The 27439-nt window shown below is 30.2% G+C and overlaps 1 protein-coding gene across 1 annotated transcript in view; it reads right to left on the reverse strand.

Annotated features, from left to right (window-relative positions):
* LOC107441452 (receptor-type tyrosine-protein phosphatase T) overlaps positions 1 to 27439 on the reverse strand; it is a 63110-nt gene that overhangs the window by 7173 nt on the left and 28498 nt on the right. Inside the window, exons 7-9 of the mRNA XM_071182998.1 lie at positions 18195 to 18317; positions 15126 to 15280; positions 1476 to 1602 (exon numbers count right to left, since the gene is read on the reverse strand). Coding sequence (XP_071039099.1) covers positions 1476 to 1602; positions 15126 to 15280; positions 18195 to 18317 — 405 coding nt within the window. The remainder of the gene's footprint in view (positions 1 to 1475; positions 1603 to 15125; positions 15281 to 18194; positions 18318 to 27439) is intronic.

Raw genomic sequence — 27439 nt, forward strand, 5'->3', positions numbered from 1 at the left:
CCCTCTAGTATATATATATATATATATATATATATATCATGAAAATTGTAATGCTCATTGAATGAAGTGTAAGAAAATACATATCCATTTTAATGGATAATATCTAATCGAATTAAATATTTTAATTAAGGAAAATTTATAAACAAAAACCGAAAAAAACCATTATAGTATAAAATAATATTCCATGTTTATTTCGCATTATTCTTCAGGTATTAATGTTATTACTTGAATTTTTAGAGGTTTTATGAATACGAAACGTTTTAAAAAATCTCCTATGCTACAAAAATTTGAAAACAAAATTACAAACAGTAAGCAGTTTAAAAATTCAGTTTTTCTCTACTTTTATCATTTTTCTTGTTGCATTAACATTGTATTAAAATATCGAAATCCTAATAACTACGTGTAAATGAATGACGCTAATTCCCTAAAAAATAACTTATATTAACGAAGAAATATGCGCAAATAAATGGTATCAAAAAGGATTATTTAAATTTATTAACGCAATAATTGAAAAAAAGTTCTTTAATTTACGATAAAATTAGCATCTATAAGTAATTATTTGAATGTATGATTTAAAATTCGTATGTCGTAATAAAATCGAACTTTTTAAAATAACCAGGGACTGAATCGTAAAAACTGCCAAAAAAACAATTAAATAATAACATAGATTTTCAATAAAAACGGACAAAAAAAGGGAGTTAAAAAGTGATTATTTAAATGAGTGATTTAAAACTCGCATGTCGTAATGAAACTGTAGTAAATATACGGGATCTTAATTCATGAGTTGAAACATTAAAAATCACAAAGAATTTGTTGGTCATATATACTTTAAAAAAAAAAAAAAGATCCAAAACATTACTTACATTTACAATGAAATCGGCAATAATAAAGCAAGTTAGCGAATTCGAAATTCGCGTATCATAATATTGTATTAAAATAATGAGTTTTTTAGAACAAAGCAGAATTTCACAGCAATGACGGTTGAAAGAGCAATTGAAATATACTACTCAAAACAATTAAAGGATATTGTAAGTCTTGTACAAAATAATAGTATAAGCTTTATTTATTTATTTATTTATTTATTTATTTATTTATTTATTTGAATAAAATGGAAGAAGAAATGTAATAAATACAAATTTTTCTTATTTTCAATTTTTGTGGTATGACCTCGAAGACTACAATTAAATACTAATATCGTACCTCCTCTTTGGGATCTTTAAAAAAAATATATATTTTTGCAAGCAGCAACTTTTGTTTTTCAATTATTAATTTCCAAATTTAAAATGTTAAATTATTTCGATCAGCAAAAAGTTTCTTATAGTTAATTATTAATTTTCTTTCTTAAGATATTATTCATTTGTTTCGTTCAGTTGTTTTGATCATCAACGTTAAACTTACTCTCGGCGACAGTCCGCAAAATCGCGCCAAATCGACAAAATAAAGGGCTCTTTTGACAAAGTATTCTAAAAATATACCTTCGTTTCAATAACACTAACTCTCTGCTGTCTCATATAATCTAATTCGGCAGGAAAATCAACGATGCCTTCCTTTTGCATCATTATATCCATCAAGATTGCAACTCCAGTTCTTCCCACACCAGCGCTGAAAAAGAAATAATTTTTAACTACTAATAACAACAGTGAAAAAAAAAATTCCAAAAAGTTGAAGAAGTAAGTGAAAATGGTAACAAATAGGAACATGTTTCAAGAGCTCAAAACAGCCAGTGTGACATCAAACAAACCAGAAAAATGTTAAAATTTGATATGAAAGAATATGATAGATTACCGAGATTGCGACGAATCGTCATTTGCGCACATTGTTGGAATATTGAGCGTAAATTCAGTGCCGAAATTATTTCCACCCTTGTAACATCAACGCATCCTGAAGGCCTGGAATTAAGGCAAAATTCCTTCTTAGCAACATTAGTTTCTCACCATTTTTACTATAATTTTTCTAGTCTTTTTCTGTCCTTTGGCAACTTTACATTTTTAGTTTCAATTCATAAGTGTTTCGCTCTTTAACGCTTGGCAAGTCTGTTTTTGAGTGTTTGAAACATTTATTTCCATTTTAATATTTTTGAAACCAATGAAATTTTTTTTTATCAAGCATATATATTACTTTACTAACATACTTATACTAATAATTATGCAATTTACGAAAAATTAATTGCCTATATACAAATATGATGGGTTTTATCAAGGTTGTGTTTTTTAAGGTCAAACACTGGAAAAAACCGTGAAAAAAAATTATAATAGCATTCATGATGTTAGAATGCCTGTGAAGTTTTCTTTTATTTTTAAAATACTGATTTAAAATGCAGCTGCATGCTTATTATCTTCAATATATTCTAATACATAAGTATGTGCTGTTTTTGTAAATATTAATACAAAATTAATAGTAATTATCTTCATGTAGAAGTTGCAGTTTTGAGTAGAAGAAAGTTGCTTTTTCAAATCTTCATAATTGAGCCGCGATGACTCAGGGGATGGATCCTTCCAATGAGGGGATCGATCCCAGTGATGGCTGGTCGATACGAATTCCGCATCCAGCTTGCACTGACCACAGTGCTGACGTGAAATATCCTCAGTGGTAGGCGGATCATGGGTCCCCTTGCCGTCAGGCTAACCGTAGGAGGTTCACGTTGTCTTCCTCTCCATGTAGCGCAAACGCGGGTTAGTTTAATCAAAAAATTCTCTATGAAAGCAAATTTCTCTCATTACTCGATCCAGGAGTTCCCTTGTCTTCTGGATTGGGTTCAAAATTACAAGGTTGCGGAGTTGAACATCAGTAGTCGTAAACCCATAAAATTGGGTCAAGTGTTCAACGACGGTTACCTGTACATTTCAATATTAGTTTGAAATTGCAAACAGTTCACATATTTTTCTTAATCACACTATTCTAAATTTCAGTTGTTGAGAAAAGTAACTGTTGTAAGTTTTGTTTTAAAGTCTTTCCCACCAGAGGGCTAAAGCCATGTGTTGTAAAACAATATGAAATAGTAGTCTGCCACTGAACGCCGGATGTAAAGCATCGGCTTTGATGAAGATAATTTTGTATTTTTAATTCTCTGAAGGGCGCCACCTTAATAATATGGAATTTGTAAAATAAATGTATATATTTTTGATTGTTGATGAAGCCCATCATTTTGTGTTTTCATCAGTGTTCAGAAGCAGAACAACTATAAGTTTTTTATTTTATCACAAAAATATAAAATGTATAAAAAACAAAGAAAAGAGTAAGAAAATGAGTATAGTCATAGAAAAAGTTAAAATTATAATATAGTATTTGTCAGTTAAAATAAAACTTTTTGTTTAAGTCATTGCTAACAATTCAAATTTCTCCGAGGCAATTCTAAAGTAAAAATTAAGGTAGTATTGTTAAGTTGAAACACAATATTTTTAGTTTTGATGTCAGCAATACAATTCAATTTTTCACAAAAGCGATTGTTTCCATTATTAAATTCAGTGTCAACAATTCAAATTTTTCTGAGGCTACTCTTAACCTCTAAATATTATTTCTTTTATGTACACATTTTTAAACGTCAGTATTCAACCACAAAACAACTTAAGTCCTCAAATTTAGCATGAAGTTGTAAAATGTAATGAAAGAGGGTCATAGCAATAATGTAAGTCGAAATAAAGTCAGTACTGTAAAATTAAAACAATATTTTAAATCAATGAGCCAAGTTCCTCAAGAAGCAGTTGTAGAAGTAGCTGGATAGAAGTTTTTTTATTTAAAATTTTTTATGGAATTTCTTTAAAAACACAATTGTTAATCCGGGCATTTGGCGATACAACACTTATAGAATTGAAGGATTTGTTATGTCAAACGCTCAGGTATCATAATTTTGATCTAGTTACGCTTCTATGTCATTTTGAATTATGTTGCTAAGTTGACTTTCAAAAAATTCTATGGCTGGCAGCAGCATTTATATTTTTTAAGTTGTTTATTTTTATTTCTTTTAGAATTCGTTCTTTTTTTAGCGAAATGTTTTTTGACCTAACAGAATTCTTTGTCGACTGTTCTCTGTATATATGAAGAAAATAAAGTAAATATTTAAGTGTTGAGAAAAGAATCTTAATTAGTTGTATGAAAACTGTTGCCACCAGCAGAAAAGAAATACAGCCAAAATCTGGGAGTCAGGTAAGAGAATTATATATAATAGATTATCTAATCAATATAATTAATAGTTGAATAAATTTCAAGTAGCATTATTAGTTCAAAAACTCAAACCGTTAATTTCATTATTTGTAAACGTTATTAGTAAGAATAAAATTAAGAGCTTGTGGTAGGGCGTATGTGTGTGTCCCTCTTATAACTTCAGTTCCGTTTATGCAAGCGTCCGGAAATTTGGACAGTGGGTTAATGGGTTAAATTTAGCCTCCTGTCCTAAGAATTGTTCAAAAATTTCAAATAAATCGTTTGAAAAATTGAATATTTTTTTATTGGTTGCAACTCTTTCCACGCCAACAAGCCATTGATAAAATTCTAAGCTACAGATAGTTCTTTTTTTTTTTTTTTTTTTTTTTTTTTTTTTTTTTTTTTTTTTTNTTTTTTTTTTTTTTTTTTCTTTTTTTTTTTCTCTTAAATTCTTAAATACTATTTTAAAGGTAAAACCAATGATGTTTTATAGTTTATCACTCTCATTAAAAAAGAAGTTCATTGCTCATTCTTTAATATGCAATTATTTTTTATCCGTTATGTCAGATAAATTTAATGATCAATGTGAATATGGTACTAAGGACGAACTATGTTAGTAAATTAGTATGGAGATGTCTAAACCAGAAGCTGAACTATGTCATTGAGAGGAATAAATCAGTTAATTGTAGTTTGCACCATTCCTATTAGACAATAAATATTCTCATCCCAGTAGAAACATAATCTTATTGTTTGCCATCGGTATAATTTATTGATCATTGATGGATTTCCAACGAACAGGTAAGTGACGTCAGTTATTGCAAGCAACACCGTACATACGTTAGTATTTAATTAGAGTAACAAGACAAAGTTTATTTTGCAAATTATAATTCAGAATTAATTTTTGCAGTTCTCATATTGTTAACATTAACAAATTTTTTTCGAATAATAATTTTAAGCTTTTATTACCTCTCAAGCCACATGTTTACTATCTTTTCACCTTTTTGGTTTATTGTTATATACTCCTATCTATGATCTTTAATTCTCCTCCAAGTTTGTACACTGCTTTTGAGGTAACCTCTGTACTCTCTCCATTATTTACTGTCCTTTCATTATTTGCTTAATTTATATTATATTTAAATAGGTAAGACGACATAACTGGCAACTTTTATTTATAATTTATTGAATTTATTTGCTTATATATGTAATATATAAACGATTTCAAGTTGTTAAAAATGGTTTCTAAATGCTTGTTTATGCTTTTTTTTTTTTTTTTTTTAAATAAATAATCTAATAAGTTTTGGTGTTTGGTTGTACAGATTTATCAATGAATCAAATATAAGAATTTTAATTGAAAATTGGATTTATTAAGTAGATATTAATTTAAAATATGATCTTTAGATACCATTCAAAAATTTATTTAGCAATTTTGAGTGTTTTTAGGATATAAAACCGGTAAATAAAGGTTAAAGATCGGCTGAATAAGTATTCGCCAAACTTATATCAGAATCGCCAGGTTTTGTATTTACTTTTAAGTGTTTCCCTTTGTTTTGTTAAACATAAATATTTACCTGTTTCTTATTGTATTCCACTTTGATTCTCTAACAGATCAGATAATTTTTTTAAATCTTGGCTCATTACTTATGCCAATATATTGCTTGAAGTTCAAACGGTTTGTTTAAATTTGTAATAAGATATCAATTAATTATGCGATCTTTCCTACGTTTTGGGATTTATCAATATTGTTCTTCTTGTCCTTTAAAATTCTTTCGTCAAAATGCTGAAATAAGTGATTTGTGTTCTAAAAAAATTAATGGGAGTATTTTTACAAATTCAAACTCTGGATCTTGCAATAGGATTTAATTTAAATCTAAAAATGTACTATTTCAAAAATGTCCCTATCTCCCGTTCAAATTGGCCCATAATACCATGGTTCTACCTTGTAAAATATTTCTAGGGAATTATAGACCATATTATAGGTCCGTATAGGGGCCCCACAATGCACCATTGCTATACATGTAAGCTAATGTTAAAAAGTGCGGTTTCAAAAAATTTCTTCCTTTTGAAGACTTTCAACTTAAAGTAAATAGAAAAGATGGTAACCCAAAATTATATTATTCGAAATATCTTCCTCCCGATAGACAGGAAGGAATAAGTTGTCCAAAACCAGGATCAATTTTAGGTAAGCTTAAATATAATGCAAGTATAAATTTACTAATTCTCCTCCCTTTTATTTTAATATTATTAAAGAACCAAAACTGTGTATAAAGTGTTTCTATCTAGTAATAATAATATTTTTTACTTTAAATACCAAAAGTAATAAATTTTGTAATGAACACAAAAGTTTCGGTTTGTACAAAATTTCCGAAAAACTGTGCAAATCGATTACGCAAATACGCACTTGTAACTTTTCAATATAACTTTCGCTCCAAAATGTCAGACAAATTGGCAGATATTATTACCCAACGGATATAGTAACCCAGAAATATGGGAGGTAAAGGGCTCTTTCTTGACTATAAAACACCATCCATAAACACCATTACGGTATTTGTAAAAAAAAGTTATGTACTGAAAAGCAAAATTGATGGAGTAGTACTACTAATTAGCTTAGCAGAAACGTAAAAAAAGCGCTATACTATTATTGACGACAACTTCGGTATTAGGTACTAACTGAAATTAAAAAAATAAGCTATTCACTAAAAAGTAAAATTAATCGAGAAATGGTACAAACTTATTTAGGTGAAGCATGAAAAATCACCGTACAATTATTGACGCTAGTATTTAATTTTGGTGATAGTTATTAATTAAAGCAAAAAAAGTAGGCTATGTACTAAAGAAATTAATCGTGAAATGATACCAATTCATTATATCAGCAAAATATTATTGACGCCAATGATGCTTCACTAATATTTGTAATCGATACTAGTTAAAAAAAAAAATAACAAGTTATGTACTAAAACGGATTAACGTTTAAGAGATAAGTAAAAAATTGCCATATCATTTTGGACGCCAATGGTGCTCACTTAATTTTGGAAACTGGCATAAAAAAAAAACTCTGTAAAGCAAAATTAATGGATAAAAGGTTCGTGTAAGAGAATGTTATAAAAATCATCATGCTGTGGGACGGAGTTAACGACCCTGCCTACCTTCATCCATCAAAAGGTACCTCGTGATTGAAACAAGTTAGCATATAACAGTGAATTGATGTTTAATTTTCGTAGTTGTAGTTACACCACAATGCTATTATTGACACCGATGATGCTTAATTAATTGTGATAATCTGTTCAGTTTTAATAGGCACCAAAAGTACTAGTTTAGTAAATTTGGTAATTTACTAAAATTGCATAACTACAGGGCAGTTTTATTATAGATACTGTGTTATCGAAAGAGAGATGCACTGAAGTTTAACTCATGAGTTGGCTATGCTCAGGGTTCGTGATTTTTTTGATTTTTTTAAAAAAAATCAAAAGAATCAGATTTTTTTGATTTAAATCGGATTTTTTTGATTTAAATCATATTTTTTTGATTTTTATTCAAATACACTGTAACTTTAATTTATGATTAAAGAAGAGAAGAACTTTAATTTACGATTAAAAAAAATTTTAAATGTTTAATCAAATTAACGTAATATTAAAACTATATTGTAACAATATTTTAGAAGCTCTAACTAAAATAACTTTTCATTATAATACATGGCTTTGAATGCATAGCAACCATTTTGAAACAAATGCATGATTAAAATTTAAAGACTAGATGAAATAGAGAATTTAAAGAATACTTCAGGGGTCTGTCTGGGTTTTTCTGAGAGGTACCTATTTTGTGAAAATTAAAAATTATATTAAAAAATCAACACAAATATAGTTAAAATATGGATTTATCGTTTCTTACGAGACGCAAAAATAAAATTTTAAGAAAAAGTATTTTGTGTGATTTTTCTATCATTTTTCCTAAAGTTGAATTTGTAAATTTGGCTTGGACAGACCCCTGTACTTTAACTACTAATACAACGTTTCAGTTAGCAAACCATAACTTAAATTTAAAATTGTGATTTCTTTCTTTTTTTCCTCTTGATTTTTAAAATGACAAAATAAATGTAGCAGACTGTGTTTATAATATTCATTTTTAATTCTATATCAAAATAGATAAGTTAAGCTTAAAAAAAAAAAAATTTGAAAATCTATGTACTCAATGGAATTTTTTTTACGAAATTTCTTTATTGAAAATTAGATAATATCAAAGATACTGTAATTATATTATGAGAAAAAAATACCAGTTAATAACCCTATTGCATCAAATAGACTTTGAAAGAGTTTGAAAGGGAAGAATGACACTATATTAAGAAAAAAACATCTGAATTCATCAGCTCCTTTTTTTTTTCTTTCTATTTTTGGCATATTAGGGTAATTTCTTTTTAATATCTCAAGCTTCAGAAATATACATTTTCCACCAATAAAATATGATCTAGATTTTAATTCACGCTTTTTCATTCAAAAGGTAGAATTTTAAATTGGTATTATTTCTTGAAAAAAATTCATGTTTATTAATTACTTTCTACAGCTATGCAAGTCTATATCAAGACAGCATTAAATGTTTACTTTCAATCTCAAGAATCAAAAGATTTTTAAAAATGTAATTCAAATGTGTTGGAATTTAACACACACCAAGAAAGTAATTTCGTTAACTAAAATTAATTAATGCAGCAATTTATTTAAATTAAATTTTAATACTAAGAAAAGAAAATAATAAAAGTATCAAAAATTTAAAACACTGTTTTTTAACTTTTAAAATCAATATATATATCGATAAAAAAAATTAATTGATTTAAATCAATGATTTTTTTAAAAAAATCATTTGATTTAAATCATGATTTAAATCGTGATTTAAATCAAGCTGATTTAAATCAACGAACCCTGGCTATGCTAAATGATATTGAATACTTTATTTGGAAGCTATGCTGATTTTAATTCTGTAAAGCTGCCGGAAAGCATATAATAATATTAGAATTAATTTAGCTTTATTAATTGTGTTGCCCTTCAGTTTCGTGCATGACTTCGTATACTGATTATTTTATTCTGCAAAAAGAAACTAGCGCGTGACTCATCCTTATTGTGAACTATTAAAAACATACTTTGGTGAATTTAATCATGAAAAGCTACTCTGGGAATAATAATAAATAAATTAATTTAGCTCGATTAAGTGTTTTTCCGTTTCGAGCATGATTTTGTGTCGAGCTCTTTTTAGTTCTGATTGATACGAAAACGTACAAAAACGGATATTCAGCTAGGATTTTATAGAAAACCTTTTTTGAGAGATTTGGAAAATTTGTATGGATACATTAATAATATCAATGATTTTTTTAATAATTAAAACTTTTTGATAAAATGGCCAATTGTTTTCGAAAGTGGCCATTATTATAAATTGGCCGTAACAACACTTCTTAATTATGTTCTTCTTTAAAGCAATTATACAACTTTAAAACTTCCAGCAGATCTTTGCAGATTATTGCCAAACCGGATACTACAGCAAACACGAATCTGAGCACTATAGAAAGACAACTAACTGAGATCAATCAAAAAATCGATGACCTTAAATCTACAACTTCTACAACCACCGACAAAACCATACAGAGTAAACCACCAAAACCTATAGTAATAGAATCTACAGAAAATGTATCTACTAAGGATATACTGCAAAAGTTAGGAAATTCCGCACCAAAACTACCTATTAAAAAATTATACCGAAATGAAAAACTTGTTGAACTGAAGTTCCTCAGTCATTCGCAAAAAGAAAATGCTATACAATCAATTAAAGAATCAGGCCTCCATTATAAGGATAAAGAAACAAGGCTCACTTCGCTAATTTTATTGAACACACCAACGAGCTTCACAAATGAGGAAATCATCGAAATCATTAAAACCAATGGAGATTACAACGAAAACTATGACACTATCAAATTTGAAAAATCCATCCCGCACAAAAAGGAACAGGATAAGCAGCATCTAGTCATCCGAGCTACCCATCGCCTATCTCAAAGACTACTGAAGCAACAGACTTTCTATGCTGGTCTTCAGAAATTCTTCATCAAGAAACGTATCATCCTTCTTCGATGCAGAAAGTGCCAAGTAATTGGTCATCACCAAAATAATTGTGAGTACAATGTCAGTACCTGTGCCCGCTGCGGCGTAAATGGACACACATCCAACCAGTGTACTTCCAAAGATGAATTCTGCCGAAATTGTAGTGATTCGAACTATGATGATGGAACCAACTTCAACTGTGCTCATGCCGCTTCCTCGCCTACCTGTCCCTATTATCTCAAAAGACTCAAACAACTACGCTCCGGCCAATAGGTCAAACACTGATTTTTCATTCTTCAAACTTTTACTTTTTATATTTTTGTTTTTGTATTTCACATTTCATTTTTACAATGTTTACCCCTCTTATTTTTCTATAATTTAATCCACTTTAACTTTTTTCACTATTTTAACTCTTTCTTTTTTTTTCTTTTTTTATGGAGAAAGAAAAAATAACTTCATTTTTTTATATAGATATATTTTTTCCCTCTTCTTTTCTCTTATTATTTCGCTTTTAAGCTTCCCAATATAATTTATATATTATTTGTGAATTTCTTTCTAAATTTACCTAATGGATAATCCCTACGTTAATGATATTAAATAATTCACAATCTCTACCGACCTTTATAAACTTAATATATTAGAGATAAATCTTCAAAGAAGCAAAGCCGCCATCTTTTTATTGCAAAAAACTGTTGTTGATCTTGACATTGACATAATCTGTTTTCAGGAACTATACAAACCAAAAGATTCCATAATTGGATATCCAAGTTCCTGGAAATTATTTTCTTCAGTAAACGGAAAATCCGTCATTTTTATACCCAATAAATCAATAAGCCCCCTACAGATAGATTCTCTTCAAGATTCTGTTTCGATATCAATAAACTCTTCAAATAATTCACCCTTGATCCTAATCTCATTTTATAATTCTCCATCAGACACAGACTTGAATCTAATGAAAGATCTAATTTACTACAGTAACAAAAACTTCTACAATTATCCAACAATAATTTGTGGAGACTTCAATTCACATCACAGCTTCTGGGGTTATTCAAACAACGACGCAAGGGGAGAAGTATTGTTAGATTTTATCATATCCAACAACTTAAAAATTTTAAATTCACAACCAGCATTACCGACTTTCGTAACATCTTTAACCTCATCTTTTCCAGATCTTACTCTTACAAATAACATAGATATTTTAACTTTTTCTAATTGGAATGTTCTGGATATAGAAAGTAATTCAGACCACAAATATATCTTATTACAAATCAATAACAAGTATACGTTCTCCTCTTTCACAAGGTTTAAAACTAAGTTTGGAAATCATAATAAATTTAAAAAACATTTCTCGAACTTTATTCCAGATCTAAACATTGAACTAGACAACGTACAAAATCCTATGGATCTTAATATTTTTACAAATAATCTCATTAGTAAAATTTTCTTAAGCTGCAAAAACTCCTACAAACTTAAACTTTTCAATCGTCCTACAAACACTTCTTGGTGGACAGCACAACTTTCAATCCACAAAAAAGAATTACAAGCAATTAAAAGACGTTTTCAGAGATCAAATTTTGATGAAGAAATTAAAAAATATAAAGCTATTTACAAGCAAAAAAGAGCACAATACAAAAAACTAATTATCAAAGCAAAGTACAATAGTTGGCAATATCTCTGTGAAAGCATTAAAAATCCCCATGGAGCTCATTATAAGTCATCTTTTAAAACAAACTCCTATCCGACCATCTTAACTCAGATTTATGACACTAACTGTCCAATAGAAGAGGCCAAGAATGTTCTTCATAATCTTTTCCCGGATGACAATGTCATCCAACAAAACAAATACAGCTATCAAAATAAAAATCCAGATCCTCCCTTCAACCACAATGAACTTCAACGTCTTCTTAGAACACTAAACAACAAAAAAGCACCAGGCATAGATGGCATTGATTATATAATTGTAAAAAACTTATTCATGTTTTTCGGTCCACTTATCCTAAATTTTTTCAACAAATGTCTCACTCTGGAAGTCTTCCCTGACCATTTCAAAAAAGGGCAAGTTTTACTTTTTCTTAAAAGAGGCAAAAATCCCAATGTTTTATCTTCATATCGTCCTATAACACTACTTCCTTGTTTGGGTAAATTCCTAGAGAAATTAATCGTTAAGAGACTAACTTTTCATTTAGAGAAACTCAACGCACTGTCTGATTTACAATACGGTTTTAGATTTGGTAAATCGGTCAATATAGCTCTAGAAAATTTCAAAGATAACCTATCACTTTTAAAAAATAATCACAAACACGTCGCCGCAATATCGCTCGACATCAAAGGGGCATTTGACAATATCCAGTATGATCTAATTAATAGAGAATTGTCAATGTACCAAGTCCCATCCAATCTTTGTTTTATAATAGAAAGCATCAATACGAACAGGCAAGCCATCTTAGCAACAAATCGGGGATATGTAACAAAAACAATTCAAAAAGGCTGCCCACAAGGGTCTTGCATAGGACCGACTGCGTGGAATTTAGTAATTAATAACCTTTTGAAAATGCAGTTTGAAAATTCCATAATACAAGCCTTTGCAGACGACTTGATAATTCTTACATATGCCAACTCTAGGAGGCAGTTAGAACAAGTATCGAATCTAACTCTAAATAGTATTCACAATTGGATCACCAACAATTCTTTAACTCTTTCAATTGATAAAACAGCCTATATACATTTTTACAACACTAACAGGGGTGCAATCTTCAAAATTAACAACGAAAAAATTAAGCAAACAAATCATTTTAGGTACCTTGGAGTTGTAATCGATAAAAAATTGAATTGGGGTCCTCATGTCAATATCCTTAAAGAAAAGGCAAACACTCTTCTCAATTCTCTTTACAAAATCAATAATAAATCTTGGGGAATAAATCAAAAAGCAAGAAAACTCATTTATAACACAGTAATAGTCCCCTCTCTAGCACACGGTTGCAATATTTGGGCAAAAAATATCTCACCCCGGATATCTAGAACCTTAATTTCGATTCAACGCAAATTCCTTTTGAATATGACCAGGGCATACCACTCTACCCCCACGGCAGCTCTTCATGTTTTAACAAATATTCCCCCCCTTCCAGACCAGATTATGCTCTTGTCATGCTCAACAACATTAACTCAAATTAAAAAAAATGCATTCTTCCATCAGATAAGTTATAATCATCAGGACTATGAAAATAAATTAAAAGTGCCAATTTATCACCCATCTTATTATATAAAAAACAAAATCTCTTTAACTGAGCAAGGTAACTACGACTTTAGAAAAGATACCAACTTCTTCACAGACGGTTCCAAAACTGAAACAGGCACTGCATTCGCATTTCTTAACAATGCTCATTCACAAACCTTCACATTGGATATTAACAACTCTATTTTTCAGGCCGAACAATTGGCAATATTAGAATGTGTAAAACACATCAAAAATAACTCAAACTTTAACAGACAAATAAATTACATAATCTGGTCAGACTCTAAAGCCTCAATAACATCAATTAAAGACGCAGGATCAACTAACCTCATAACCAAAGACATTCAACATGCACTAATGGACACCGCGATTCAAATCTCTTGGATTAAAGCGCATAACAATAAAGAAGGTAATGAGAGAGCGGACGAATTGGCCAAAAAAGCAACACAAAGCATTAAAAATTATTCCTTTCCTCTCCCTGTTTCACACCTAAAACAATCTCTTAAAAAATCTTTATCTAGTAATTGGCAAAACCAATGGAATAATTCCGATAGAGGAAGACGTCTGTTTAACATCATCAATAATGTCAACTACTTTAATTCAATTCCAATTAAACAAGTCATCTGGTTCCTAACAGGTCACGGCCCTTTTCCTTCTTTCTTTCATTACCTTCATATCTCGGATACAAACCTTTGTACCTGTGGTCAACCAGGTACACCAGAGCATTACTTATCAACTTGTCTTTACACAATATCATGGCATACACGACTTTCAAACATTAATAATTTACATATTTGGCAAAAAAAAAATTCTTACAAATAAAACATTAAACTCTAAATTAATTAACGTAATGAATTTTCTAGCAGAAAACGACTCCTTATAAAAATTTTAATTAAACCTGACTTTTTCTGTAATCTTGATAGTGTTTAACAGTTTTTGATTTTGTCCTACATTATACATTTCGTCCTCGTTTACATTTTCTTTATTTGTTTTCTTTTTGCTTCTTTTTTTTCAATTATTATGTATATAACAAAATTCGCTTCATTTATTGTTCTCTTTGCTTCAAATTTTTTTTTTNAGAATTTCTGGGGCCTCGCAACTTTTGAATTTCTGGGGTCTCGCAACTTTTGAATTTCTGGGGCCTCGCAACTTTTGAATTTCTTGGAGCTCACACGTTTAGATAATACTGGCTCAAGTTCAAACGTCAATAGCTTCGTTAAAAAAAAAAAAAAAAAAAAAAAAAAAAAAAAAAAAAAAAAAAAAAAAAAAGCAGATCTTTGATAGTGATTTCAAGTATATAAAAGAGTTTCTTTCAAAATGTATTATTTTCAGTGTATATTATTTTGTAACAGGAAAATGGAAATTTAATATATAAATCAAAACATTAGATTCAGTGTGCCATCTAAAATTCGAATAATATAATTTATATCAAAACACGAATAAAAAAAATTTGAGTTTATGGCACATGATCTGATTATTTTTAAAATTTAGTCTTCACCTGGGAATGGCCCCTGTTTCTGTACTTGAAGCCGAGCACTTTGCGATAGAGTTTAACGAGGAGAGTATCTTCGCAGACCTGATCAGAGTGGTCACCCACCCACTAACAACCATTGAAGCGAGATTCTATTGCGTCCATGGGGTTTATTAGAACGACCCTATCACAACAAAATATTCTTTACCTGCAGTGAACAACAATGGGAGCTTTGTTGTCAGGTTTGTATCTCCGGGTTTGTTGAATAAGTGCAACTAGTGGCAATGTCTCCGTAGGAACCATGTGATCCGGCCAGCCAGTGTAATGAAAGTGACGTACACTGCGAGAAGTGCTTTCACCTTCCTAAAAATACAAATAATTCGCTTAATAAGATAAAACAATTTATTCCAAAATTTCAAAAACTATAGAATTCTATATTACGCAAAAATTTTGAGATTTTTTATCATACGTTAAAAGTTGTGCTACAGTCCATAAAGCAATATCTAACATTTTTTCTATAGGTTTGTATTTATTACGACTTTACAGAGTGTTCAGAATTAAAGTAAATAATTTAGGCGTTGAAAATTGATGAAGCAAAGAAAGATGAAAAAAGTTTATCAAGATAGGGTGAATATTTATTGAGGAAAAGGGGTCTAAAAAGCAAAAACCACGGCGACTGCTGAAAAAAAAGGTCTTGACCTTTCTCAAATTTTTTAAGCAATCAAACGGGTTTCGATATTTTTAAGCCAAAATTTTTCGTTATTGATTTTTTAGATTTCGAAAAAGCTTTTCTTATATCCTTGATTGAAAATTAGTTTGGTTGTTACACTGCAAAAAAAAAAAACTTTGGATCACCAACACTTTAGGTACATCATCCTTAAAATCTATTTTACTGTAAAATCCTTTTTCACAGAAATATTTATTTAATTAGAGTCATTCAGTGATTTTGCTGTAATTATCACTGCAAAAATTACGGTGTTTCAGGTTTTTTTGTGCCCTAACGCAGTGTTCCCCAACCTCCGGTCCGCGGACCGGTACTGGTCCGTGGATCAAATGGTACCGGGCCGTCCATTTTATTGAAGCTGAATTCAAATTCCTAGGTATATATCCAAAATAAAAAATATCTGTGTTCCATTAAAATTTTATTTATTTAAAAAAAGGAACCCCCGAAGGTAGTGACATAAATTTTTTAATGTTTGTAAAGTATCATTGTCTCCGATTACCCCCAGATGAAACCGTCTCATTGCAAAGAAACAAGCTCAAGGTTCTGATTGATTTAACGTTCTAGTAAGTTAAAATGTTAAATAATTTTATATTTATTTTTTCTTGAAACTGTATTTTATTTTGAAGGCATGTTTAAATACAATTAAATTAAATTAATAAATAAAAATAATCTAAAATATAAACAATCAACTCCCCCCTCCCTCAGCAGGCCGCGGTAAAATTATCAAACGTTGACAGGTCCGCGGTGATAAAAAGGTTGGGGAACACTGCCCTAACGTATTCCGGTTAAAATAGATTTTATAATAAAAAGTACTGGCTCGCTGAATACTTAGAACGATAATTTAATCCGAAATTTTTTACAGTGTATCATCTACACTGTTTATCACTTCTATTTTTCAATAATTTCAAATTTCATTTCATCTTTGAGCCTTTGAAATTTTATCCTTAAATTAATAATATCGCCCTTAAATTATTAATATATATTGTATGCTTTGAAATAAACATATATAAGGTAATTATCAGAAAAAAATTTCAAGTTAAAATCTTCGGAATTGTTTTTTCAATTATTAATTTAGTTAAGCTAATTAATACTTTTATAGAGAACTGTGTAGTTTGCAGACATTTTGTAGTTTTCAATTATTTCGTGGCATTCAGTGTCAGGAAAATGACAGCCTGGATAATGATATTTTATAGCTTTTTTCCCTCACGTTCTTTTGACACTATTACTATGTGTTGTTAAAAACAAGACTTTTTAAAAGAGCTCACACTAGATAATATAGTTTACAATATTAATGATTTAGAAAAGGAATGAAAATGTTAACGAACTGTTTTTTTTTATAAACTCGTTAAACAGATTTTTCTATCTTTTAACTGGATGCAGAAAATCCTCAGCGGCCATGTCGTATGATTATGCGGCATGTAAAAGATCCCTGGAGTGCCTTATTGACTTTTGGCAATTTCGGCAAAATTAAATTCCTAGTGCACTTTAGCATCCAACTAGACGTCCAACTTAACATGACCAACGGTATCTCACCCATTGTGGTGGTCCTGAAAGAGTGGATACCGCCTCTGGGGAACCCACTAAGTCTGCTCATCGGCAAGACAGATTGTGCAGCTCATAGGAAATAAAAAAATCTTTTTGCTGAAAGACTGGTATTAACATGTTATACATTTAAATGAAAATAATTAAGGCTAACGTTATTTATGTACATTTCAGAAAGAAGAAAATAAGTGCAGATTATTGACCGAAAAACTTATTTTTACAAAATTTCTAGAAATTGCTTCTTGTACGCAGACTCGAGAAATGCCTTTTAACAGTTTAGAAGTTAAAAAATTAGTCAGAGAATAAAAAGCATATGCAGTTTTAAAGAAAGTAACTATTGAAAATATCGCTCGGGAATTTTAACTATGTCTGATTACAGTTATTTTATACCTTAAATTTTAAGATATGTATTTATTTGTTAAACTTCTTCCAATTAAATACACATTGTTACAGTTAATAGTAGTTACTGGTAGTAAATTTCTTCCAAATAAAAAAAAAAACTTTTTTACTGCTGGCATTTAATATTTTCCTGATAAGTAACAGGCCTGCAATCTGCTATAAATGAAGGAAGCATGATGAGCCACATTTATCGTTTTTATTCATAAATCAGGAAAGTAACAAGTTTCAGAAAAACAAATTGACGTTTTCATCCATAAAACTAGAAAAACACAATTTATGCGTATCTATATTGTACTTTCATCGATATGATCCGCGAACTATTATTAAATGAAATTAATGTTAATACAATGATAACAGACTTACAGCATTTGCATAACCCTGTACTTGAGTGAGTTTTATTAATTTTATCCTGATGACAATAGAAAAAATATGAAAGTCAACGAGGGAAAATTTGATCCTGCCATGTGATTTTCCGACCAATAAAAAAGTGTAAAAAACTGTCTGACTACTATTATATTTTTATTATATACTTTTTCATGATAAACTGTAAAAAAAAAAAAAAAAAGATTAATTGGGAAAGAGCATTTTAAAATGATTGCGAATTATGATTACCTTTGTTACAGAAAATGTCCGTACAACATGATGCATTTTTTCAAATTCGTGTTTTGAAATCAAAGTCACTGTAATATTACCATACTTTTCAAATTCTTCCGGCCAATATTTATCAACCTTTCTCTAAAAAGATAAAATAAACAAGCAGTAGTTAAAAGGCTTGAAATAATTACAAATACTAAATGGTCGTCAAAATTCCATTACTGTCCGTTACAATTAAAACTACTATCTTTGTGTTTTAATAGAAAGTTATAAAATTTGGTACATACATTAAATGGAGAAATTAAATCTGAAATAAAGTAATTAGTACATGACGATTTATGAAACGGGGGCAGTTTTTGAAAATCAATCAGTAATTACCATTGTTCCCCGTATCATTGCAGAAGAAAGAATGAGAATTTATTTGTAAAATTGTTTTGCTAACTGTGCGTCGAGAATATCGGTTGTTTTAAATAAAACACGCAAAAGCTGCACGGCCCCGAGCGAATATCATTGTTTTGGTAAAAACTTTTCATTTCACGGATATTGTTTGTTTGTACCGGGAAGCATAATACCTATCCTTACCACTACTCAAACAAAAACGAAATTTTGATTGGATCTTTTGTCGACGTAATCAGTGACGTAGTATTTCTATTTCATTCTACTATATTTTGTAGCATGGCAGAAGTTTGTACATTTACTAACGTGAAATGTCAGTTTTTTCACTTTTCATTCATTTATAAATGATATTATTTCTTCCAAAGTTTGGACAAATGTTGCAGACATTGTCATATTTATAAATTTTAGCCATATTTATTGTATTGAATTCATAAATTCTGAGTATCACTTAAACTAATTGAGTGATACTGCAATCACAGTTTAATTTCCTTGATAAATTCTGATAGTCACCAAAGAATGGAAAAAAGAAAAGTTTGAAATCGATACTTATCGGATTAGGTTATTTTTATTTCTCTCAGTTCAGTATTTCACATGTGATGCACTCTTTTATAATAAAATTAAACTAAAACAATCTACATTAAATGCATTGTACCTACTTATAGCTTCATTTAAATGTTTCTTCGCGTTTCTTTTAATGTTTTATGTTATAAAATATAATGTATGTAACATAAATTATACCATACATTAATATTCTATAATGAAATATTTGTCTTGAGGTGATAAATGTTATCATGTTATTTGTTATCGTTACTTATTATTGAAAATGTCACACTATGGATCTGAATAGCATGCTTTTCATTAAAAATCTTTTTTTTTTCCTCAGCTGACCCATATGATAAATTTAATTTAGAAACTTTAAGAGCAACATGATGTGCTTGAAAAACTCGTAAACATTTTTGTTGTAATTTAAAATTATTCTTTCTTTGCTTCAGTGTAGAATCTTATTATTATTATGAAATTGTTATTAATTTTTTTTAATGTTTTAATAACAAGATTCACTACTTAATGCAGAACTTGAATCTGTAAAAAAATGACTTTTATTTTTATCGTTTAATAACATTCAAAATGGTCTACATATTTCGAAGTGAAATTTTCCCTATAACGAATTTTTAAGACATTAGATTTCGAATATTTTATGTTTATCTTTTTTATTTTCTGAATTTTGAAGCAAATTGCATTTAAAAGTTGGCATTTCTGAGTAACCGATTCACTTTTTGATGTGCTTGTTTTTTTTTGGAATCCCTTTTCTTATTTTTTCTTATTTTTTTTTCTTTCTTTTTTTCTTTTTTGGAATCTTTTCTGAAATATTTAACACTCCTTTATATCATTTATTACTTAGTTTTTAATTAAAAGTTACGTTTTTCTGAAATTATCACACAGATTAAAAAAAGTTTTAACATTTATACCTGCAAAATGTGTCCACTATAAATGAACAATCGAATGAACTTAGTTGCTCATCATAAGTTTATGAAATAACATAAGTTAAAAAACGGGTAGGATCACTGCAACCGAGTACTCATTATTGAGGGGTTAGATAGTGTCTCAAAAGGGCCAAAAACAACTTTTATTGTAAAATAATTACCAAGAAAACAAATAATAAATTGTGGAAAAAAGTAGTGGTACCAAAGAAATTTAACAGTAGTCTATTAACTGCTTATCAATATATACAGTGCGATCTCAATTTCATGGTACAAAATTTATGGGTAGGTACAAGTCATTGTGACAATTATTTATTGTATAGGAATGTATGACCTCAAGTGAGGCATAAATAGGAGAAATAAAAAAGAAATGGAGTTGCCAGTAGAGTATAGTAGATCAGCCATTCAACATGATGCATCACAATAGGGGAGACTTAACGTATGCTGAAAAAGCAGACGGCCGTGCAAATGGTAACGGCGGAACTGCGCAACTAATTATCACGCGCAGTTTCCTGATCGACCAATACCGGATTGCAGAATTTTTCAGCGGTTACATCGTCAACATAGTGAAACAGGTTCGTTCCACGTCACCAGACATGAAACTGATCGACAAAGAGCATTACGCACTTGAAGCCTGGAAGAAAGCCTCTTAAACGTTGCGGCTGATAGGCCCGAGTCCAAGAGCGTAAGTGTGAGTGATCAGACTATTTGTAGAGTGTTAGATGAAAATAGCATACACCTTTTCCATTTTCAGGGAGTACAAGCCTTGAATCTGACAGGATGTCCTCTCCGTCTGAACTTCAGAAAGTGGGTGGTACACAAGGGCTCCGGCAGAAAAATATTAAAGGGGGTGCAACCCTCCCCCCCCCAAATAAAAAAAAATTACAAAATATTCTATTATTACATTTTGTTTTGTTATTACATATACTTTCATCTGTTAATTTTTTTCAAAATTCATTTCTTCATTGTTAACAAAATATTTATAAAAAGGTACAATTTCTTGTACTTGCAAATTTTGCCAAAATCTGTGAAACACGCTGGTCGGAAAAGTACAAGAGTATCAGACGATTTTCTGAAAAGTTCGTTACAATTTTAAAAGCTTTTAAGGACCTTAGAGAAAAAGCGGCAAACAAAAACACCAAAGTGAAAGCTAATATACTTTTATCAGCTGCTGCAACGCCAACATACATTGTTTCACTTTTTGTTATTGCTACTTATTCTGCCAAACTTGAACCTGTGTGTCATCAGTTGCAAAAAGTAAACACAGATCTAAAAGAAGTAACTGATTACGTAGTCAAATTGATAGATGTGCTGCAAACTCATCAAAACAATGCTTCTGAAGAGTTTACTGTAATTTTCACGAAAGCAGAACATATTTGCGAAGAATTAGGCATTGAAATGAATCGATCTCGAGGGGCATCTAGACAAGTTTATAGATCGAATGTGCCTTCTGAAAACGCAAAAGAATTTTTCAGGAAATCAATCTTTATTCCTTATTTGGACTCTATTATATCTTCGTGGAAAGACCGTTTTTCTTCTACACAAAGAAAAGCATTTTCACTCTTACAGCTTCATCCGAATGCAATGAGCAAAATGGACAAAGCGTCACATCTTGAAGTTTTAGAAGACACGTATATAATATGTATAAAGATCTGCTCTCATCGAATTTCATCACTGAAGCTACAACGTGGTACGAAAATGTGGAGAAATAGAGAAATTCTTTCGAATCCCTCGAATACATCGATTTAGTTATTGGCGATCGAAGTGGGCTGTGGCAGGTGGCGTAGAGCAGAACTCTCTACCTATGGCAACACTTCACATGCTTTCCCCATCATCGTATGGAGAGTCATAGAGGAAGGAAGTACGTTAGTTTCTCTCTTGATTTTCATGTGGATTAAAATCTTTTAAGCTGGAAAACTATATGGAACTGAACACTACATTAAACATAGTTCTAAAGCAAAGCATCACGGAAATTTTAAAAAATATCTTTATTAAATGAAAAGGTAAAATATTAAGAAAAGGGAAAATATCGTAGTACATTCCTATACAACTGAAAAGAGGAGGAGAAAGAAGAGAGAAGGGCCAAAGGCATGAAACCGGTCTCTCCCCAGAATTCGAGTGCCAATTGAGGCCACACCGTTTTACCCATCTGCAGCGGAGGCAATCAAAATTGGCCTAACTCTTCCAGCTACTACGTGCACTTTTAGTACAATGCGACGCATCAAAACATGGAATCAGTCTACAATGTCTTACTAGAGATTAAGTAGTTTGTGCATGCTCAGTGCGCATAAGTTATGACTCAGATAAGATGACTCAGAATTCATTGAAAAATTTATAAACAGATTTGGACAGCAAACAAGACGATTAAAATTCCATTAATTAAAACAAATAATTACTTAATTATTTGTTTTTGAATAAAAATATTTTTAATAAAAATTTTTTATAACTAAATTGTTTTTCGGTATCTCTTTAATTGTTTAAAAAAAAGCGAGGGGTGCAAGTGCACCTCCTTGCGCCCCCCTGCCGGCGCCCTTGGTGGTACAGCAATGTGCGCTGCAGTCAAACTTCATAGCTCATGTGCTATTTACAGATGAGGCGACGTTTACACGCGAGGGTGTCTTTAATGCGCCCAATTCCCACGTGCGGAAAACCAAGACCCCAATGCAACGCGACCACATGATTATCAACAAAGATTCTGTGTGAATGTGTGGGCTGGAGGACAGGGACAGTGATGACGTATTTTATGACGTCAAACCCCGCCTCCTTCCAAACGCGTTCCAAACATTTTTTCGAACGAACCATTTCAATGGCATTTCCTATGTAAATTTAAGACGGCAAGATTTTTAGTTTATTATTGAAATAAATAAATTTATATAGCGCTTCTAAGGGACTTATTCCTAATTTAAGTAGTTTTCCTTATACGGGGTATCAGTAGATTTTACGAGTTAAGTGCATTAAATGCTATAAAAAAAAGTTTCAAAATGGTCAATTTATCTTTAATTTTGATGTATTAAAATTTAAGCGTCAATATTTTTAACTCTTGTTTTATGTTTATAATAATGTCTTATTTTATTTAGAATTTGTTACATATTCTTGATCTAAATATTATTTTTTTCTTTAGTTATAGATAGGCATGCATTGTTTTAAAACGTTTTGTAATTTTTAATCTATAATTAGATTGTATTTATCAATACTAATGTCTGTTTATTTAATTATATCTGATGATTAAATTTGTAGTTATTGTAAACTTTGTTTGCTTAAGAATTTCTGATTATTGCTGCTAATTCTCATTAGCTTTAGTTTCTAACAACTAAATAGGAATAAATTGTGTTACTAACTTATTTAATATGTATACATATTGTTAAATATGCACAGAGTTTTTGTTTAAACTGAGATTTATTTTGACTTGAGATTTTTTCTTGTTTATATTTGTCAACATCATCATTAATTAGTTTTTAACAATAGTTTTATGCATTAATTTTTTGAGAAAATTAAGATACCTTATTATTAGATAATTAATATTAGATTATTCTTAACGTTACTAGTGTAGTGCTATGTTAATGTGTAGTGTTATGATAGTGCAGTGTAGTGTTATGTTAAAAGGGTCAATACTATGTATAGTTTCCAGAATTTTAATATATAGAATAGCTAAATTATTTTAGAATTTTAAATTTCTAATTTTCATTTTAAAATGTGAGAGGAACAATTTTTTTTAGGTGTTATATATGAATTTATCTTAAAATCTCAGATTCCTATTTTATTCGATAAGAAAGTGCAACATGAATTTTTTTAGAATTCTTTAAAACATACTTATCCCATACATAAACTTTTATTTAACATTCATATTTATTAATCTATGTATTCACATAGGTGTTTAAATTTTACTTATTTAATAATATTAATTTCGCATGCATTTCAAATAAAGATAATTCAAATTTTTAAGAAATTTTTTAATTTAGAAACTTAACTCTTTAATGCATGTATACATATTTAGTTATACAGATTTTATATTTGGAAAATGTTACTGTTATCACTTTTTATAGAATAAAATTTGCATTTGACATTCTAAATCAAAATTTTTTAAATTACCTTCATAGTAATATTTTATTTGTTATAGTGAACGTAACATTCAAGTCATCCAAATTTATTTCATAATTTGGTTGTAAATATGTTTTAAGACCTGTCAACTCTTTTGTTTACATAAATTTTTTTTTTTTACTTCCTATCATTTTAGCTCAAATTTATTGGTAAATTTACTATTTTAAAAACGTGTATCTTAAATGCTTTATAATTTTCACTAACTTATCTGACTTTATTCATGCTCCTTACATAACTTTTTAATTTGTTTTTAAATTTTCATTATTATTTACAATTAATAAGTTGTCTCAATATTATAAAAAAAAATTTATTTAATATAATATACATATTTTAAGAAAAATTAAACATAAATTAGAAATAACATTTTCCAAATAATAAGATGCACAAATTTCCGATTTCCATATTATAACTACAATTTATATGGTAAATATTAATTACAAATTCTCCCAATCATACATATAAAAAGTTTTCATAATCATTTACAATTAATAAGCTACTTCAATTAATATCATAAAAAGAGATTAACATAATATTAATATATGCAACACTTTTTCTTGCCATTTCAGTGGTTAAATTCGACTCTATATTAATATATTCAAAGATTTAGTTGACCCACTTTTAACTACATGAGAAACGCCATATTGTTTGCTCCGTTCAAAACAAAGTTTGGAACGAAGAGAGCTAGTGACGTCGTTGATGACGTAGGACTAACCCTGTCTGACGCGACTTAATGACGCATGTTATCTTATTTTTCTGGAATCCAGAACTACTGCAGGATGTTCCGTTCGAGATTCGTAACCACATGTGGTTTCAGCATGACGGGAAACCAGCCCTCTTCAGCATTAATGTGCGCACTTATCTGAATGCCACGCAAGAGGCGCAATGGATTGGTCGTAGTGAACCAGTCCCTTCACCAACCAGATCTCCCGATTTATCGACCTCGATTTTTTTATGGGGAAAAAAAAGCTTCACCGACACTGTCAAGCATGTATCACTACAGGTGGATGCAATTTTGAATAGTTATTGTAATTGACAAGTGTAAATATTACACTTGTCAATTAACACTTTGTCTTTCCTTTCGCATCTTATTGTTTATGTTTGCGCCTCACATGGGCGGATCTACGTATGGGCTCTTTGGGCTGCAGCCCAGGGCCCCGTGGATACAAAGGGCCCCAGTCCCCACTGAAAACAATAGGTGATATTTTGAATTAAAAAAAATATCTTATATTAAAAAAAAAACTATAATAAGGTTGGCAACCCTGAGATCAATCAACCCACGCATGTGCGCGTCTATCGAACGGAACGGCGAATTCCCCGTCGCTTGTTTTTGGTCAGTGTATTTTTTCGCGTCTATTACGGGGGCCACGCCGCTTAACGCCCGACGTAATTTTTTTCTTCTTCCGCACTTCTGTTCTTGTCGTCAAAGGGACAAACTTGTTTAGTTTACTAATGAATGATAACTTAAAAGTTATAAAGACCGGACCTTTCTCTTATTTTACTTATAATTGAAAGTACATAATCAGTATAAGAAAAGATTTCCTGCTCTTAGTTGGTAAGTAAAAAGAATAATAAATCATGTTTTTTTTTTTTGCTTTTAATGTATTTTTTCAATACTAAATGAACTTTTTAATCGATTTTCAATGATAATTTACGAATTACTGCACTCATTACAAAGTATTAAAATGTGACGTGAAGAACAATATTACATAGATTATCTCGTTCCCTGCTTATTACCAGAAAATTATCAAGTTCATTGTTAATTTTCAGAAAAATATCAAAGTCTTATTTTATAATATGTCTGGTAGAAAATATAAAAGTGGAGCTGAGAAACGGAAATTACAGTTAGATCGAGAAAAGGAAAGAAAGAAATGTGCAAAAATTGAAATTTTTTTTCAAATTAAAACGTAAAAACGAGAATGAAATAGCTACAAATTTATTAACAAGTGAAAAGGAAGGGAACTTATCCGAAGAGAATCTATTTGAAGGGAGCAGAAAATCGCAACACCAGGAACAAAATACAAGTGATGAAAATGTGCCAAGTCTTGACTACCAGCAACCCTCTGATCCCACTGAAAACTATATTGGTGTTCAGCAAGAGGACGGTAATACCGAGGTGGAAAGAAATTTAGAGAATATTAAGTCTGAGAAATATGTTGACGTGGGCTTGTGGCCAGAATTTCTAAATAATGATTTTATTAATGACATTTTCTCACATGAAATGGCTGACTTTCGAAATAAAGATCCGAAAAATATTTTTTCAGTTTTAATAAAGAAATACAAAGAACAAAACAGAACATTTTCAAATAGGTATTCCATTAAAATGAAAAAGGGTCAATCACTGGAAAAATCTTGGTTATGTTATTCAACCATGGTTGGTACTGTTTTTTGTCTGACTTGCAAATTTTTTCTAAAATCCCTTCTCAATACACAACCGGATTTTCTGATTGGAAACACATAGGAGCTTGCTTAGAAAAGCATAAAAATTCTAATGAACATAAAGAAATCAATGTTAGTGTGGTTGACACTAAAAGAAAACAGATCTGTTTTAGACAAGCAGCTTCAGAACCAATTAAGAAAAGAAACAGAATATTATCACAATGTCCTAAAACGGGTTATTGCAATGGTCAAATTTGTAAGTATAAGGGGCTTAGCATTTAGAGAAGTGTTTCTTAACCTGTGGTTCATGGACCCCTTAGGGGTCCATGGGTCATATTTTGGGGGTCCACCGACTACTCCTAATTTTTAAAACGTTTGGATCAATAATATTGAAATAGCATTGATCTTTTTTTCTTTCTAAAAGGTGAAAATACATACATATTTGAAACTAGGTGATCGAGATACCCCAAATTCAGTACGGACTGCCCACAGCCCTCTAATATCCCTGTCATATTTTTAACATCCTCCACTTACAATTTGCAACATCAGGGGCAACCCCCTGATGACGTCCGCTGTACTATTTTTGTTATCCCCTATCAAGCTACGTACATTTGACACCTTGTTCAGGTTACTAGAGCTAGAATTTTTTACTAAGAAGAGAGCCTAGTTTTTGAAATCTGGAACATTAGACAAACTTGGATTTGGTATTCCACAAAAACCTCTGGTTGAGGCATCTCTCAAAGTTGCATATCATATTGCTAAAAGCAAGAAACCGCATACTATTGGAGAGACGTTAATTAAGCCATGTGCGCTGGAGATGGTTGAATTAGTTTGTAGATTGGAACAGAGAAAAAAAACTTGAGGCAATTCCATTTTCAAATGATGTGACACATTCAAGAATAGTTGAAATTTCTT

Source organism: Parasteatoda tepidariorum, chromosome 7, assembly GCF_043381705.1.
Source record: "Parasteatoda tepidariorum isolate YZ-2023 chromosome 7, CAS_Ptep_4.0, whole genome shotgun sequence".
NCBI lineage: Eukaryota > Metazoa > Arthropoda > Arachnida > Araneae > Theridiidae > Parasteatoda > Parasteatoda tepidariorum.